The sequence below is a fragment of the Bufo bufo genome, chromosome 9 (assembly GCF_905171765.1).
Source record: "Bufo bufo chromosome 9, aBufBuf1.1, whole genome shotgun sequence".
Taxonomy (NCBI): domain Eukaryota; kingdom Metazoa; phylum Chordata; class Amphibia; order Anura; family Bufonidae; genus Bufo; species Bufo bufo.
The window spans coordinates 206,476,325-206,495,663 of NC_053397.1; the positions used below are offsets into that span (position 1 = coordinate 206,476,325).

The 19,339-nt window shown below is 47.2% G+C and overlaps 1 protein-coding gene across 2 annotated transcripts in view; it reads right to left on the bottom strand.

The window, feature by feature from the left end:
- Positions 1-19,339, bottom strand: part of PRKACB (protein kinase cAMP-activated catalytic subunit beta) — a 58,603-nt gene that overhangs the window by 24,579 nt on the left and 14,685 nt on the right. The window contains exon 1 of one of the 2 annotated variants that reach the window (XM_040407951.1): positions 4,995-5,382. The exons of the other annotated variant lie outside the window; for it this stretch is intronic. Within the exon in view, the coding sequence (XP_040263885.1) occupies positions 4,995-5,175 (181 nt within the window). The 5' untranslated portion in view covers positions 5,176-5,382. Of the gene's footprint in view, positions 1-4,994; positions 5,383-19,339 lie in introns of those variants that run through there. 2 annotated transcript variants of the gene reach the window in all.

Genomic DNA, 19,339 nt, shown 5'->3' on the forward strand with positions numbered 1-19,339 from the left:
ACGCTGAACCCAAAACAGAAGGGGGGGCAAAAAAAAAAGGGGAAAAAAAATAAGCCCCCTGATCAGTTTACAGCGCTCGCTGGCACGAAACACTTGGATTCTTGAGGTGCACTCGTCTTATTCATGGTACACGCCACCCTGCAGAGACACAGTGCACTCCCATATTTAACCCTGCGCTGCTCAGATTATCCGGCAAACTATTTGCCAACGCTCAGCTCTTCCTAAAAAGAGGAAGAAGAAAAAAAAACTAAACACAACGAACACACCACAACATTACTGCAATCCACCAGAAACCCGTCTCTATAGGAGCAGAAATCATCTGCTCTAAAGGCCTACAGGAAAGAGTTAAAACCGGCTCCAATAAAAGCAGCCCCGTTTGTTTCCATGGCAACAGAAGCTCAGAATGATGAGTTTTATTCGGATCCTCCAAGCAAACTGATCCGGTAGTCACGACTTGAGCTGCATATCACGATAACTGGGGGGGGGGGGGAGAAGGGGGGCCATATCATCTCTACGCTCCGATATTAGGGAGGTGGACGGTTAACTAATAGCGGCACGTTGCCAAACCACGCACAACGCTCCGAATATAGAAAGCAACTATGACTGCAAACAAATATATATATAAAAAATACCAAACAATCGCGGAAGCTCGGGTTTGGCGTTTACTTGTACCATAAATCAGGCAGCGTAGCTTCCGAATAGCGCAGCCTAAAGAAAACTGCTCCGTAGGCACCCATAGACCTCTGCCTCTTGTACCCATGCAAGTCCCAATTTTACACAGAAAAATTTCCTATATTATGTATGTGTGCCCCTTTTCATATGTACAGCGCTATGGAATAAATGGCATAATAATAATAATAATAAATAATAATAATAATTTAATAATAATAATAATAATAATATCCCCTAGGCTTAAAGAATTGTCTTAGAATTCGTGGTTTCTTAAAGAGCAAGGTACATTTTCTTTAAAAGGAATGGTCAGAATGTGTTAAAAAATAAAATTAACGCATTACCTCTGCTCCTGATCCCCCAAAACACCACAAACCAAAAACGCATTTGGGACATATGGCTTTACGCCGCTCGAGACAGGAGCGGGGCCTCCACTCAGCTGCTGCCATTTTTTGGTGGCCACTATGGACGTCAACCCTTAGCTTCTTGGAAAACTCACTTTTTATGGTTTGTGGACTCAAATAAATGGAAAAAGGTAATGTCCCAGCAGTGAGATGCCGCTTGGAGACATGTTGCTGTCAAGGCCGTTGATTGGCCCAAGTGGCACACATGACCTCAGCCAGAAATTTACAGGACGGGGACCAGAAAGAGTGCAGATCGGGCCCTCGTTACTGGAGACAGGGAGGGAGTCCGTGAATTTATTTGTTTTGTTACAGCGCCCCATTGATCACTATTTTTTAATGGGGGAGTTTCTATATTTATATATTTCTTCTATATATACACACTTTGGTGTAATTTATATATATATTTTTTATTCTCATCATATGTCCCTCAGATTTTTTATCTTTCTCCCTGTTCTAGGAGATGTCCGATAATCTTAAATAATGCACTGAATATTTGTAATAATTCCCTAGGGTATAATGTGTGATCATGTGACCGCTGCGTAATGTAACATAATTACATAACACTATCCAAAATAGGGTTTTCCATATAATCTTAAAATAAGGGCCATCTAGCGTGCCTTCCGATAGTCGTGGTGTTGTATATACCTCCTTGCTGTATATGCTCAACAATCCACTATTCGGTGTGCGGTCACGTGACTTGGGCACGCCGATGTGACGTTACAGATACCGAAGCAGCGGTGGCCATCTTAGAGAGTGGCAGCGGCCCCGCACACAATCTCGCGGGAATATGAGTAACACCGTGTGTCCCGATGAGTGCATGGAATATTTTTCACGTGACGGCATATGTAGTAGGATGTGGGAGATTCTATAGAGGGAATGCTGGAGGACACGGTGCGTCATATACTGTGCAGGTGATTTAGGTTATTGATAATTGCCTACCTATATAAATAAGAACCACTCCACCTTTCCTCACTCTCCCCTGACGAAGCCAATTGGCGAAACGCGTTGGGTAAATAAAGAGACTCTGGGATGGACATTGTGTACGATTCCTTTGGTTTTGAGACAGGCGCTCATTAGTACCGGAGGACCAGGAAGCGGTGAAGGCTCTGTACTCACCGCTTCCTGGTCCTCGCCTGCGCACAGCGTGAGGGCGCTCTGTGACCTCACGCTGTGCGCGCCAGTTCACAGGAAGAGGATCGCGATGCAGGCGAGGAGCGGCGGCGACCAGGAGCTACTGGGGGCATAATGGGGGCTAAGAGGCATAATGGCTGATATGGGGGCTAATGAGAGGCATGGGGCTCTTATCCGAGGTCTGATTGGGGGTCTGAGCTGAGGTCTTATCGGGGTCTTAACATTGGGGCGGTCAGCTGAGGTCTGATTAACATTGGGGGGTCCGATTGGTGGTCTGACTAGAGATGTAATGAAAATTATTTTTTTCTTATTGTCCTCCTCTAAAACCTAGGTGCGTCTTATAGGGCGAAAAATATGGTACGATAGCCCACTATACCAGGGATAGCCAACCTGTGGCACTACAACTCCCAGCATGCCTAGACTGCCTGCAGCAGGGCATTGTGGGAGTTGTAGTTTTACAACAGCTGGAGGGCCGCAGGTTGGCCATCCCTGCTCTATAACCTTCATATTTTTGAGATATATTGTACTTCCGATGTACATGTCCTGTACCATTGGTATCTGGCCAATTTCTTCCCAGTTGTCCCTCCTTTATGTACGGTGTGGATTTCCGTGTGTTCTTTTAATACTTTTATGAAATATATTTTGTTTTTATGTGATACTAATAAATAAAGATTTATTTTTATTACAATTTGGTGGTTGATTATTGTATAGTTGGGGCGTACACAATTTTTTTGATAGGCGTTTCAGTGGTTCTTATAGGTTTTCTTCTTTCTCTCTACCAGTCAGGCGTAAATGCACGGTCAGAAGGGTGGCAACGGCATGTCCACAGCAGTGGCGGCGAAATGTAACCATTTCAACGCCGCGACCAACTGTGATAGCAACTCTGTGAAAGAGTGCTGCCGGAGAAATCAAACGTCTTCATAGCCCCCCCTTCCCCACACCTATCGAAGACCAAGAGCGTCCGTCAGGCTGGTGTACCTGTATCAACTAGTAGCCAAGACCGACAGGACGTCATCAGGACGAGAGATGTCTAAGCGTCCCCCCCCCACCCCTGTAATCTCTTCTGTAATGCAGGATCGTAGAACAGAGTCTGGATTCTTAGCAACGAGCTGCATTTCAGACCATAAGGACCTTCCCTTAATTGCAGCAATTAATCGTAAGTCTACAAAAACTGTCAAAAGCCTGACACTCCTGCGCGAGCTGACGCAGAGCGGAGCGCGCTAACAAAACGCATCTATGTCCCGAGCGTTGTGTTGCCTACACAATACATGGAGGAAACGACGTGGGACGCAGCGACCATCAAAAGATGTGCAGGCGGCTGACGCGCGCAGGATTAAGGAGGAAAATTGCGGCCTAGCTGGAGAAACTCCTCATCGCCATAGTAACGGAGGAGAAGCGACGGCTGCGTGAAAAGCCTTTACTGCAGGGGCTTCTCGTCACAGCATCTACTTGGAGAAAGCTACGAATTTTAGGACGTTCACATTGGGCAGACAGGGTCCAGCCCAGGCATCCTCCAACTGCGGCCCTCCAGCTGTTGTAAAACTACAACTCCCACAATGCCCTGCTGTAGGCTGTTAGGGCATGCTGGGAGTTGTAGTTTTGCAACAGCTGGAGGGCCGCAGTTTGAGGATGCCTGGTCTAGCCGGTCAGACGTGTCCGCACCTTGATTACCGCAGTGCAAGGAGGAGACCAGGGCTCCTGAAAGTCCTGCAGGACGTGGGATCAGATTTCTTTAACCCTTTAGTAGAAATGTATCCGGGTACGTTCAGACGTGAAACATTTGTGGAGGTTCATTGCAACGTCCGCACCAATTGCATCAGCAAACGGCGCAATGCAGGTTAAAGAGGTATTCCGGTATTCCAGTGAGCAGGGTATAAACTGGTGGGAGTCCGACCCACGGGGGGGATGGTGAAGAATACACACTGCTGGAGAGGTCCCAGTTCTGAACGCGGCCATCTTTGGCACAAAAAAATATATATTAAAATCGCCTTTCACCAACAGACTCCTTAGACTTTAATGGTGTCTGTAGGACGTCTGGCATTGTGGACGCCACAGACAGTGCAATTCTTGCATTTAAAAATACTGGAAGCCCCAAACCGAAGTGTGAACAGATCCCAAAAATCCCACCTGGACTTAAAGGGGTCGTCTCACTTCACCAAATGGCATTTATCATGTAGAGAAAGGCACTTACTAATGTATTGTGATTGTCCATATTGCACCCTTTGCTGGCTGGATTCATTTCATCACATTATACACTGCTGGTAGCCATTGTTACGACCACCCTGCAATCCATCAGCAGTGGTCGAGCTTGCACATTATAGGAAAAAAGCACGCTCCCAGCCACCAGGGCGCTTTTTACTATAGGGTGAAAGCTCGACCACCGCTGACGGATTGCAGGGTGGTCGTAACAATGGCTACCAGCAGTGTATAATGTGATGAAATGAATCCAGCCAGCAAAGGAGGCAATATGGACAATCACAATACATTAGTAAGCGCCTTGTATTAACTTTCTCTACATGATAAATGCCACTTACTGAAGTGAGACGACCCCCTCAACAGAACCCGATGGGTTCCAGGGCACATGGGTTTCGACACAATTCAATGCAGAAAGTGACATCTCCATGCAGACAGCGCACGGTACCCTGACTTCTACGCAGGTGTAATGACAAGAACCTTGCACCAGGATTTGGCTCCTATAAATATAGTGAAAGCGATAAGACGCTCCCATCACCTCCTGCCATAGTAAAATCCGCAGGAGGTTAAACCAGTTCAGCGTTGCTCAATACTCACTTGCACGGTCCCATTGTAAGGTGCACTCCGACGCTGGCTGGCCCTCGCCGTCTGGGGCCGCCCTCTGCTCCTGCACGCTGCTCTTCCCATTTCGATGGAACAGTCTGTTTGCAAAACCTTCTAGTTTCTGTAAGGCTGAGGAGGTCCCGGCGGACTGGAGGCTTTCACTGCGAGATGCCATGCATGGAGGGGACTAACCCTTTGCTCACTGCTATTTGTTTTAAAAATGGCTGCAAGCTGCAAAACTTAAGAGGAAAAAACTAAACAAAAACTAAAACGACTAGTTGCAGAGCAGCGGGCGAGCCCGACTTCCTGTTTGTCTGTACGCACAAAACCACCAGGGTTACCGGTTCCTCCAGGCTGCACTCGCTCGTCGTCTTCGAGCTGCTTTAGTTACCAGGACTCGCCTCGTCTGCTCTTAACGCGGCTCCAACGAGAACTAAATCCACTAAAAACTAAAATATAGCTGGGGAAAATTAAAAAAAAAATAAAAAAAAATACCTCCATGCCTCCAAGTAAAGAAGAAAACAACAGCACCCCCTCCTCTCCCATGGGGCTCATTAACCTGTACTGAAGACAACACTCCTGGCTCAGATCAGCCAGGTAAAAACAAATGCTGCTTTCATACACCAGGGGGCAGTCTAGAGGAAAACGATAAGAGCCGCAGTTTACCAGACACAGCGCCGCCCAGTTGGTAGTGGCTGTGCCTGGTACTGCAGCGCTGTCCGAATGAACTGGACGGACTGGGATGCAATACCAGTGAACAGTAAAAAGGGCGCGTCAGCTGAATGAAGGGACGCTACAGGAATATTGCAGAGGCCGTGTCTGGTACTGCAGCTTAGTCCCATTTGTCGGCAACTTGCTGCGAGACTGAAAAAAAATGTAATACTAAAAAATAAAAAATCCGCTACATGTGGCCATACACTTAGAATATGGCTACATGACGACAGTAAGTCGCATGACGAAAATGGTACAGCTACACGGCGACATTTATTGTAATGATAGTCAGTGGTGATGCACTGCGACTGGAACAGTCGCACAAAGATTCATCTAAGGGTCCATTCACACGTCCGTATGCGTTTTTTGCAGATCCGCAAAACACGGACTCCGGCATTTTGCTGGCACTCATAGAAAATTCCTTTTCCGTAATTGCGGACAAGAATAGGTCATGTTCTATTTTTTTTGCGGAACGGAAGTGCGGATGCGGACAGCACATTCCGGCCCCATTAAAAATGAACGGGTCCGCACCTGTTCCGCAAAATTGCGGAACGGATGCGGACGTGTGAATGGAAATGGATTTTTGTGCAATTGTCGTGTCGCAGTGCACCACCATCGACTATCATTACAAAAAATATAAATGTCGCGTGACACATGGCGTCACGTAGCCGAGCCCTGAGGCTACCTGCACACAGGTGCGGGCTGCCATGCAGAAATTTCTGTGCATTTCCACACCAAAAACTGCACGCGTTACTTGAGGTTTTTGTCGCACCCCCTCGGCATTGAGGGTGAAAAATGACAAGTTGCAGATTTCTAAATCCGAGTGCCAGGTAAAAATTCCGAAAAAAAGGAGCGAAAAAGCAAAGTGTACGTGGGATTTGTCTAATACTAAACACTTTGCACGGAAAAACCGCGCATAATTTTGCAACGTGTGCAGGTAGCCGTAGAGGGCGACTAGGCTGTAAAGATGTGCGACGTCTGTTAAGTCTCGTTCACACGCCGCAGATTTGGTCTGTGTTTTGTATTAGGATTTCAAAGCCAAAATCCAGACGTGACCCCAAGGCCTCATGCACACAACCAGAGCAGGTCTGCAAACAGCGGGTCTACAGTATACGGGCACCACCGGCGAGTCCGCGATCTGGGAGACACGGTGCAGAACGGAGGCACTTAGTGCATTTTTGTATTGCGGATCGTCGTATGCGGTTCAGGCTCCACGGACGGCGGGCACACGGTCAGTGCCTGTGCATTGCAGACTGCCACACGGTCCGGTGCATGAGGCCTAAACATATAAACCTAATGGAAAGATGGATTTTTTATTTTTTTCTGGGTAAATACAACCAGAAAAGCTGCGTGCGACTGCGAATCCCTTGTGACCAATTTGCAATTTTAGCGCGTAATGTGTGTCGCAAATCCAAAATAGCCTGGTACAGCCTCAAATGGTTGCGCTCATTTTCAGTTGTGTGCCCAAAGTGTCTGCGCGCAGCCCCAGCCTTACACGTAGCTAAACCGCAATCTGCCAGCGAGGTAGGCACACAGAGCCGCCATTCATGAAGCGCACAGATGAGTTTTGCGTTGTGTCGGATGGCATTGGAAGAAAGGCGATGATATCTAACGGACTCATGATGCACAACAAATACCAGCGCATCATAAACTCAGTTAGAAGGCCGTAATAACCGCGCTGCCCGGTATGGCGTCCTTCCATAATTTACGCATTATCGACTCCAGCAGATGTTGCGTTCTCCCGTACGCGGCACGGCCGCCATTCCAGTTTCATTTTCGTTCTAATTATAGATTCCCGCGGGCTGTGAAGCGTTCCCATGGAGACTTCCGCCTGTTTACAGGACAGACGTTTCCTGCTCTATACTACACTGGGGGCAGATACAGCCTTCACATACCAGCAGGAGCACGGCGTCCCTAAGTACCGGGTTATTGGGTGGGAAAGGGTTAATCACAGCAGGAAGCCATCAAGTGATCTGGGGGTGGGGGTGGGCGTTAGAAGGAAACGGAGGCTTTCAAAAGAAAAATACGAGGGATGCTCAAAAAGATCTAGCGGAACGGGAATAAGATGCAGTGTGAATAGGCACCATCTTCACCCCGCTGCCCAATAACGCTCCGAATAGAGGATCAGAGAAGATCCCACCGGACGGACGGCGTGGAAGCTGTGGCTATAAATAGCAAATGACACTAAACCTCCTTTCCAATGCGATCAAGGAGCTCTGCTGCCACCTACTGGAGAACACTTAGAATGCAGGATGTCAGATCACCACTCTCAGCTTCCTGTGTTATACAAGTGCTGCAACTCAGGAAAAATGCTGCAAAATAAAAATAAAAAAAAAAGGAAATTTTTACTAATTCTATAGATATATCACAGGGGCTAGGGCTGACGATAAACGTGGAGGTGCAAGGACAGACACTTGCGTAGAGCTACAGCAACCACTGTGGACCAGAGTGAAACCAGCCTATGGCCTCGTTCACATTTCCGTGTCGGCTTCATGTCCGTGTTTCATCCGTGAATGATCTGTGTTTGGTTAACGGGTCTGTTTTTGGCCCTTCCACCTGTCATCCTTAGTCCACGGACACTGCTCAGCTGAAAATTAATTGGTAAGAGCGTCTCCTACCAATGGTCTGTGAAAAACCACTGATACATGGACTCCATCCATATTCTGCAAGTGATTTTTCGCAGACTCATGGGCTTCAATGGGCATTTTTCATTTGTATAACTGACCATGCAGTGCATGCCTCGCCAAAAAAAATAACAAAAAAAAAACCTGAGCTGTGAATGAGACCTAAAAGGGTTATGCTTCAAAAAGGATCAACTATCAACATTACAGGCGATGAACATTGGATCGCACTGTCTGACGCTGGGACCCCCAGTAATCACGGAACACTGATAGCCCTGGAGCGTGTCGTCCAATAGTACGGCACTGTCTGACGCTGGGACCACCAGTGATCACAGAACGCCCTGGAGCATGTTGTCCAATACTACGGGACTGTCTGACAGGGGTCAAATAGAAGTGACTGAGGCGGTGAACTGACAAATGCACCATGGCTCCATGCGGGGGGGAATCTTCAGAGGTGCTTCACTCCTAGGATCGCTGGTGGGCCCTGTGTGGTAGGACCCCCTCCCCTAACTATGGAAACAGTCGATATTTTGAACTGGCATTTTACTTCACTTGCAGAGCTTTTTGGTGTGAATGGTGTCATTTCTAAATTGCAGCAAGCTATGGCACTTTACAATAGATTTTACTAAGGGGAAGAAGAAAAAAAAAATGTTAATGCAAAGTAGCACAAAGAAAAAAACCTGCAAAAAAAATTAAAAATGTTTTGCACAAGCGCAAAAAATCCCAGAGGAGGACACCAGCAAGTTAGGGGCATTTACACAACCGTATTTATTTTGCAGATTCCTTAAACACCCCCATACCGCATTTTGCAGATCGGCAAGTCCTGCCGTTTGTTAGAAATGCCTATTTCGGACAATAGGACAGGCGGTATTTTTGCGGGGCTGCAGGACAGACATACAGATGCAGACAGCATATGATGGGGTCTGTTGTTCACACCCTTTGCAGCTCCATTGAAATAAATGGGTCTGTATCTAACCCGCCAAAAAATAAAAAAAAAGGAGGGGATCGGATGTGGACTGAATGCCCCATGTGAATGCCCCCCTTAGATTGAGAAAACAAGCACTGGACCCAAACAGAAGACCAGACGTCCAGGGAGACGCTATACAGGGACAGCACATCATAATATCAAACAAATCTGTGTCTGGAAAGAGCAATGTCCGCGGATCTGTAGAGAGTAGATGCAATGGTCTCGTTTACAGGCAAAACTCTCATCATCTGCAAACCACAGTCACAGCAGGTAAAGATAACCCCCCTAATGTCTGCCGCCGCCTCGGGAACATGACCTAGTGGTCTAGCAATACAGATCAGCTTCAAAAGAAAGTTTTTGGTGCAGCTCAACCATTTAAGTTTAGACACTCGCCACCGTCTAGTCCCGCCATTAATAGCGCAGCCAAAGCAAATATAGGAATGATGGGTAAAATCAGAACGGGCCGGGCGGCTGCCCTCGTGGTGGGGGTCACCGGCTGGTCATGAACAAGTTGTAAATCTCTGCGCCTTGAAGTCTGCATCCAATTTCAGAAATATTTAGGAGAACTGCCATTTGTAGACTATCCTCGACAGCTACTGGGAATAAAGACCCCCCCCCCCCTCCCCCAAGAGACAGGGGGCGACGAGAGTATCACGGGGGCGTTAGAAATGAAGATGCCCGATCACGGAGCGCGATAACATACGGGCAAAGTCATTCTCAGAAATTCTTACATGTCCCATGGACAGGAGCTGGGCTGCAGACCCACCACACAATGGATGGGGCCTTCTGCTTCCGGCTCCGTCCACTGTTTGGTGAGGGTGTCGGACCCCCCACCAATCTGACACTGATAACCCGTCAATATCAAAAAGCTGGAATACCCCCTTTAAACAACGCAGCGCAGCTTACTCGGATGTCTCCATAGTCCTGGCCAGAGGTGGTTGGGACTAAGGCTGACGAGGGTGGAGGGGCCCCCATTCTAAAGATACATGGTGGTCCCAGAGATGGGCTGTACATCAGACCTTTATGGCATATGCCGTGGATTGGAACACCCCTTTAACTATAGCCTTACATTTTTACTATGTCTCACATTTTTGCTTGAAGGGAACCCGTCGCCTGGATTTAAACCCTCACCAACCCGATGCCTCCTAAGGCGACAATCTTTCTTCTGTCCGTTTCTGGACAATGAGGAGAAAGGACTACACTGGATGCATTCAGATGCCAGTAAGGAGTCATGGGGGTGGAGTTTCTCTCTCAAAGAGTCCGGCAAGGCGTTCCCCCCCGAAGGATAAATCGGCACTAGCATCCTAGGGAGGCATTTGGCGCATGCTCAGCGAAGCGGGGTGCACTGGCCTGGCCCACATGACTCCTGGCTGCCATCTGAACGCATCCATCCAAGTTCTCTCTCTACATAATGAAGAAACTGATGGAAGAAAGAAGATAATGGACGTGAAATGTCAGTGTAACTGGTAACAGGGTGGTGGAGGTTCGGGAAGCTAAATCCTGGGGACAAGTTCACTTTAAAGCCAGTGCTCCAGACTAAAAAAAAATACCTAGTAGCCATTGGCTCCTGAACTGAAAAATTTAGGAGCCAAATTAAATTTTTAGTCGCCAAATCGAAACCGCTTCAAAATTTTGCTATCATGACAACGCTAAGCCGATCAGATCGGCGTAGGGTTGTTTCGATACCAAAATTTTTATTCACTTTCGTCACCATAAAAAAAAATAAATAAAAATAAAAAAGTAGTATAGCGATAACTCAATACCACACAAAAAAATGAGTGCATTTCGCATTTTATGAAACGTTCAGCCCATAGAACAGTCCGATCGTATTTTTTTGGGTAACAAGGTGACAAAAAAAAAAAATGGCGAATCGCATGGTTTTTTATTTCTGTTACAGTACTCACCGCATAGGAGATATTTTTTAATAATTTAATAGTTTTTGACGTTTCGGACGCAGCGCTGTGTAATATGTTTATTTATTGTTTATATATTTTATATGTAAAATTGGGAAGGGGGGGGGGGGGGGGATTTAAACTTAATATTATAGGGTACTTTCACACTTGCGTTTTTCATTTCCGGCATAGAGTTCCATCCTAGGGGCTCAATACCGGAAAATAACTGATCAGGCATATCACCATAATGGAGAGCAATCCGTTCAGGATGCATCAGGATGTCTTCAGTTCAGTCTTTTTGACTGATCAGGCAAAAGATAAAACCGTAGCATGCTACGAGCCAATTGGCACTGCGCCACCAATGTTTATTATACTGGGGTGTTGGGGGGGGGGGGGGGGGGGGCGCACTGCGCCACCAATGAAGATAACTGACCTGTTAATACAAATACAGGAGGCGGGTGCCGGAATCAAATAGCCGGCACCCGACTATGACAGGGAGCTGCGATCAGCGGCAGTTAACCCCTCAGGTACCGCACCTGAAGGGTTAATTGCCGCTGATCGCAGCCAGAGGTCGGGTGCTGGTGTTCCGAAATTTTTTGCTACCTGGAATTTGCTACCCACGTTACTTCCGGCTCCTCTCACCTCGGCTCCTGATTGGCTCTGCAGGGGGTTTGTCGGCGCAGGCGCGGAGGATTCACCCGTAACGTGAACGCACCGAAGGTAGCAGAAAATTCCGGCCCACTGCGCATGCGTGAAAAAGACGGCTCGGCGCAGTAGGAAAATGCGCAGAGTCCATTTAACAATAAAGGGCTGCGGCGCATGCGCACCTAGGATAGGGTAGCACATTTTTACAGGTCAGTGCGCAAGCGCGAGTATAACAGACTCGCTTGCTGCACTGAAGGTAGGTTAAAATAACGGGCCACGGCGCATGCGCGCTTAGGGTAGTTTAAATCTTATTGGCCCTGGGGAAGTTTAAATTTTATTGGCCAGTGTGCACTGACCAATAAAATTTAAACTTCCCCAGGGCCAATAAGATTTAAACTACCCTAGCCGTGCATGCGCCATAGCCCTTTATTGTTAACTGGACTCGGCGCATTTTCCTACTGCGCCTGCGCCGAGCCGTCTTTTTCACGCATGCGCAGTGGGCCAGAATTTTCTGCTACCTTCGGCGCGTTCACGTTACGGGTGAATCCTCCGCGCCTGCGCCGACAAACCCCCGGCAGAGCCAATCAGGAGCCGAGGTGAAAGACACGCCTCTCACGTCACTACCGGAAGTGACGTGGGTAGCAAATAATTCCGGAACACCGGCTATTTGATTCCGGCACCCGTCTCCTGTATTTGTATTAACAGGTCAGTTATCTTCATTGGTGGCGCAGTGGCCACAGCCCCTCCCCCTCCTCCTCCCGTCTCACTTCCTATTGGCGGCGGCAGCAGCACAGGGGGGAGGGAGAGACGACTCCACTGCGCTGCGGCGGGGCAGAGAACTATCAGCTTCTGTGCCCCGCCGCTGTATTCAACTGCAGAGCTGCGGGTCTAGTTGCAAATGGCAACAAGACTAAAAAGTCTTGTCGCCATTTGTAAATTCTAAGTCGTATTGGCGACCATTTTGGTCGCCATCTGGAGCCCTGAAGGCGTCGCTAACTTTTCCAAAAACTTTTGCTAAGTCATAGAGATGCAAAAAGTTTTGATCGGTGAAGGTCTGAGCACAGAGATCCTTACCAATCCCTAGAACGGGGAGGGGATAAGCACTCGCATATCGGGCTCTTTCCTCGCTGCACGAGACATAGAAGCCTAAGGGTCTGTCTCATTTCTGCGAATAGAGAGGGCAATAGGCGAGCACTTGTCTCCCTCGTTCTAGGGAAACAAAAAGTTCTATATGTTATGGAGACATTTCAAAAGTTTTGAAATGTCTCCATTAGGGGTGGGCGATATGGCCTAAAATCCATATTGCAATATAAATTTTAAGCATGCGCGATATATATCGCAATATATTCTATATTTCGCAACTTTTTATTTAATAACTATTAGCCTCCTCAGGGGCTAGAACCCTTGTCCTATTCACCCTGATAGAGCTCTATTATGGTGATTAGGACTTCACACTCTCCCTGCTGCCCTGTGCATAGTGCACACAGCAGCAAGGAGCCGACTATGGCAGCCAGGGCTTGAGTAGTGTCCTGGCTGCCATGGTAACCGATTGGAGCCCCGCAATTACACTGCTGGGGCTCCGATCAGAAGCTGCCACCCTGGGGCCACTGTCACCAATGATTTAATCGTGTGGAGGGGGGGGGGGGGGGGGGGGCCCCGCAATTAATATAATACTTAGAAGAGGGAGTAGAAGGGAGGGGCTGTGGCCACTGTGCCACCAATGAATATAGTTAATATGCCTGAATACAAACGTAACCTGCATGCGTCGGCCATATCCCATACCTGGCCTCTATTACTGCGCGCCGTGATCCGCCGCAATTAACCCCTCAGGAACTGAGGGGTTAATTGCGGCGGATCACGGCGCGCAGTAATAGAGGCCTATGGCCGGCACATGCAGGCTACGTTTGTATTCAGGCATATTAACTATATTCATTGGTGGTGCAGTGGCCACAGTCCCTCCCCTCCTCCTCCGTTCTCATTGGTGGCACAGTGGCCACAGTCCCCCTCCTCCTCCCTGTTCTCATTGGTGGCGCAGTGGCCACAGTCCCTCCCCTCCTCCTCCCTGTTCTCATTGGTGGCGCAGTGGCCACAGTCCCTCCCCTCCTCCTCCTCATTGGTGGCGCAGTGGCCACAGTCCCTCCCCTCCTCCCTGTTTTCATTGGTGGCGCAGTGGCCACAGTCCCTCTCCTCCTCCCTGTTCTTATTGGTGGCGCAGTGGCCACAGTCCCTCCTCCGTTCTCATTGGTGGTCAGTGGCAGCCGCACAGAGTGGGGGAGGGAGGCACTCCCTCCTTCTCCACTGTGTCAGCTCAGGAGAACATTTTGCGTGCCGAGAGCAGCGCATGCCATGTTCTACCGCGATATGGCGATAAACAAAATCTCTATCGTTGGCCAAATTTAGATTGTTTATATGGCATATCGTCTATAATCGCCCACCCCTAGTCTCCATTAAATATAGAACAGGTTTTTTTTTAAGTTAGTGACGCTTTAACACAACTAGGACTGGCAGACACGCGAGAAATACAAGACATTCCAAGGAGTCCTAAGGAAAGTGTCTGAAGGATGGAATCTCGTCTTCAGGCCTCTGGCAGGAGTTCAAGAAGCTGAAACCACAATGGCCTTCATTTAGAGCACTGCGCCTACGACCTGCTGGATGTGCGCTATGTACACAGCACTTCCGAGAAGTCACATCTGTTCGGCTGGAAGGTTTCCACGTACATGAGCCCGGCCTGCCCAGCATTCATACAGAAGGTCACTGCAGCAGCGTGGGGGGGGGGGGTTCTTGGCTGTCAATCCGGGCCTGCACAGCGACTGACCTCATGTAATGTGCACGGACGATTCATAAACTTATCCGGAAGGGGAAACGGATCCGCATGCGTGTATGGGCAACCCTGAGTGACAGCTGTAGCATCCAACCGGGAGACTACTACAGCCATCACTCCGACCTAACTGCGCCTCCTGGTCACTTCAGAACCTGGCAGAAAAAAAAGGCCATATTCACACTACTCCTGATGATGAACCCTTAACAAGTCTCCTCACACTGATTAAGGCGCTCTCCCCCTAAGGAGAGATAGTACCCCCCCCCCCTCTAACCTCAACAATAGGCAGGTTTGTACTGCTGTCATCAGTTCCTAGCTAGTGTGGTCAGCAGTTCAGCTTCATTTATTTGTACCAAGCTAAGCTGTCTCAATGATAAAAGCAACCTACCTTATGGCATATCTCAGATACTCTCGCCCAAATGGGCCTTACAGACTCCATCTGTAAGGCATTTTGCAGACTAATACATGTGAATGCACCCTTAAAGGGGTTTTCCGAGATTTTCATCAGGATAGGTCATCAGTATCTGACCGGTGGGGTCTGACACCCAGGACTCCAGCCGATGCTTACCAATCACAGCGCCGGGTGTCCGACCCCATTGATCAGATACGGATGACCTATCCTGAACACCCATGAAATAATTTTTGAGCGTCTATTGTTATGACCCTATGCTGTATTCCTGTATTATTGCTGCCAAAAGTTATGGATGAATTACTAGCCGTCTGCAATAAAGATCCATCTGTCACCAGCCGGGGTGCGCCCCAGCACAATCCGACACTGGCAGCACTGACTGGATAGTGTAACTGTGTTGCCCCCCCCCCCCCCCCCTTGCCCTGCGCGATTTAGTGCAGGGCAAAGGAAAGCACCAGAGCATGAACTGCTGCCTGGGTGAAAATGGGGATATATCCGGGTTCAGCTCTGAACCCGGACAACCCCTTTAAGAGATGTTTTTGAACAAATCGACGCGCCAAAGACTAGCAGGGTGTCACTAATACATTCCTATGTCTTCAGTTTTTTTGGACGGAGATAAAACCGTAGCATGCTGCGGTTTTATCTTTTGCCTGAACAGTCAAAATGACTGAACTGAAGACGTCCTGATGCATCCTGAACGGACTGCTCTCCATTCAGAATGCATGGGGATAAAACTGATCAGTTCTTTTCCGGTATAGAGCCCCTAGGACGGAACTCAGTGCTGGAAAAGAAAAACGCTAGGGTGAAAGAAAAAAAAAAAAAAAAAAAAAAAAACACACACTTTAAACACACCACATACTGGGATCCAATAGATGACCTGACTAGATAACTGCCTTCAAACTGGGAAGAACCATAATACTATGCAAGCCCAACATAGTTATCAGGGGTTGCCCATTTAACTACCTCAGCCCCCAGTGCTTAAACACCCTGAAAGACCAGGCCACTTTTTACACTTCTGACCTACACTACTTTCACCGTTTATTGCTCGGTCATGCAACTTACCACCCAAATGAATTTTACCTCCTTTTCTTCTCACTAATAGAGCTTTCATTTGGTGGTATTTCATTGCTGCTGACATTTTTACTTTTTTTGTTATTAATTGAAATTTAACGATTTTTTTGCAAAAAAATGACATTTTTCACTTTCAGTTGTAAAATTTTGCAAAAAAAACTACATCCATATATAAATTTTGCTCTAAATTTATTGTTCTACATGTCTTTGATAAAAAAAAAATGTTTGCGTAAAAAGAAAATGCTTTGGGTAAAAGTTATAGCGTTTACAAACTATGGTACAAAAATGTGAATTTCCGCTTTTTGAAGCAGCTCTGATTTTCTGAGCACCTGTCATGTTTCCTGAGGTGCTAGAATGGCCAGACAGTACAAACACCCCACAAATGACCCCATTTCGAAAAGTACACACGCTAAGGTATTCGCTGATGGGCATAGTGAGTTCATAGAACTTTTTATTTTTTGTCACAAGTTAGCGGAAAATGATGATTTTTTTTTTTTTTTACAAAGTCTCATATTCCACTAACTTGTGACAAAAAATAAAAACTTCTATGAACTCACTATGCCCATCATGAAATACCTTGGGGTCTCTTCTTTCCAAAATGGGGTCACTTGTGGGGTAGTTATACTGCCCTGGCATTCTAGGGGCCCAAATGTGTGGTAAGGAGTTTGAAATCAAATTCTGTAAAGAATGACGAGTGAAATCCGAAAGGTGCTCTTTGGAATATGGGCCCCTTTGCCCACCTAGGCTGCAAAAAAGTGTCACACATCTGGTATCTCTGTATTCAGGAGAAGTTGAGGAATGTGTTTTGGGGTGTCATTTTACATATACCGATGCTGGGTGAGATAAATATCTTGGTCAAATGCCAACTTTGTATAAAAAAATGGGAAAAGTTGTCTTTTGCCAAGATATTTCTCTCACCCAGCATGGGTATATGTAAAATGACACCCCAAAACACATTCCCCAACTTCTCCTGAGTACGGATATACCAGATGTGTGACACTTTTTTGCAGCCTAGGTGGGCAAAGGGGCCCATATTCCAAAGAGCACCTTTCGGATTTCACTGGTCATTTTTTACAGAATTTGATTTCAAACTCCTTACCACACATTTGGGCCCCTAGAATGCCAGGGCAGTAGTATAACTACCCCACAAGTGACCCCATTTTGGAAAGAAGAGACCCCAAGGTATTCGCTGATGGGCATAGTGAGTTCATGGAAGTTTTTATTTTTTGTCACAAGTTAGTGGAATATGAGACTTTGTATGAAAAAAAAAAAAAAAAAAATCTGCATTTTCCACTAACTTGTGACAAAAAATATAAATTTCTAGGAACTCGCCATGCCCCTCACGGAATACCTTGGGGTGTCTTCTTTCCAAAATGGGGTCACTTGTGGGGTAGTTATACTGCCCTGGCATTTTCCAGGGGCCCTAATGTGTGGTAAGTAGGTAAATGACCTGTGAAATCCTAAAGGTGCTCTTTGGAATATGGGCCCCTTTGCCCACCTAGGCTGCAAAAAAGTGTCACACATGTGGTATCGCCGTATTCAGGAGAAGTTGGGGAATGTGTTTTGGGGTGTCATTTTACATATACCCATGCTGGGTGAGAGAAATATCTTGGCAAAAGACAACTTTTCCCATTTTTTTATACAAAGTTGGCATTTGACCAAGATATTTCTCTCACCCAGCATGGGTATATGTAAAATGACACCCCAAAACACATTCCCCAACTTCTCCTGAGTACGGCGATACCAGATGTGTGACACTTTTTTGCAGCCTAGATGCGCAAAGGTGCCCAAAGTCCTTTTAGGAGGGCATTTTTAGACATTTGGATACCAGACTTCTTCTCACGCTTTGGGGCCCCTAGAATGCCAGGGCAGTATAAATACCCCACATGTGACCCCATTTTGGAAAGAAGACACCCCAAGGTATTCAATGAGGGGCATGGCGAGTTCATAGAAATTTTTTTTTTTTGGCACAAGTTAGCGGAAATTGATATTTTTAATTTTTTTCTCACAAAGTCTCCCGTTCCGCTAACTTGGGACAAAAATTTCAATCTTTCATGGACTCAATATGCCCCTCACAGAATACCTGGGGGTGTCTTCTTTCCGAAATGGGGTCACATGTGGGGTATTTATACTGCCCTGGCATTCTAGGGGCCCTAAAGCGTGAGAAGAAGTCTGGAATATAAATGTCTAAAAAATTTTACGCATTTGGATTCCGTGAGGGGTATGGTGAGTTCATGTGAGATTTTATTTTTTGACACAAGTTAGTGGAATATGAGACTTTGTAAGAAAAAAAATAAATAATTCCGCTAACTTGGGCCAAAAAAATGTCTGAATGGAGCCTTACAGGGGGGTGATCAATGACACGGGGGGTGATCAATGACAGGGGGGGGGTTATCAATGACAGGGGGGGGGTGATCAATGACAGGGGGGGGGTGATCAATGACAGGGGGGGTGATCACCCCATATAGACTCCCTGATCACCACAGTCATTGATCACCCCCCCTGGAAGGCTCCAGGGAGACGCCTGTATGTGTTTTGCAGATCCGATCCATCTATCAGTGGATCCGTAAAAATCATGCGGACATCTGAATGGAGCTTTACAGGGGGTTGATCAATGACAGGGGTGTAATCAATGACAGGGGGGTGATCAGGGAGTCTATATGGGGTGATAACCACAGTCATTGATCACGCCCCTGTAAGGCTTCATTCAGACGTCCGTATGCGTTTTGCGGATCCGATCCATCTATCAGTGCATCCGTAAAAATCATGCGGACATCTGAATGGAGCTTTACAGAGGGGTAATCAATGACAGGGGGGTGATCAGGGAGTCTATATGGGGTGATAACCACAGTCATTGATCATGCCCCTGTAAGGCTTCATTCAGACGTCCGGATGCGTTTTGCGGATCCGATCCATCTATCAGTGCATCCGTAAAAATCATGCGGACATCTGAATGGAGCTTTACAGGGGGTTGATCAATGACAGGGGGTGATCAGGGAGTCTATATGGGGTGATCACCACAGTCATTGATCATGCCCCTGTAAGGCTTCATTCAGACGTCCGGATGCGTTTTGCGGATCCGATCCATCTATCAGTGGATCCGTAAAAATCATGCGGACGTCTGAATGGAGCTTTACAGGGGGGTAATCAATGACAGGGGGGTGATCAGGGAGTCTATATGGGGTGATAACCACAGTCATTGATC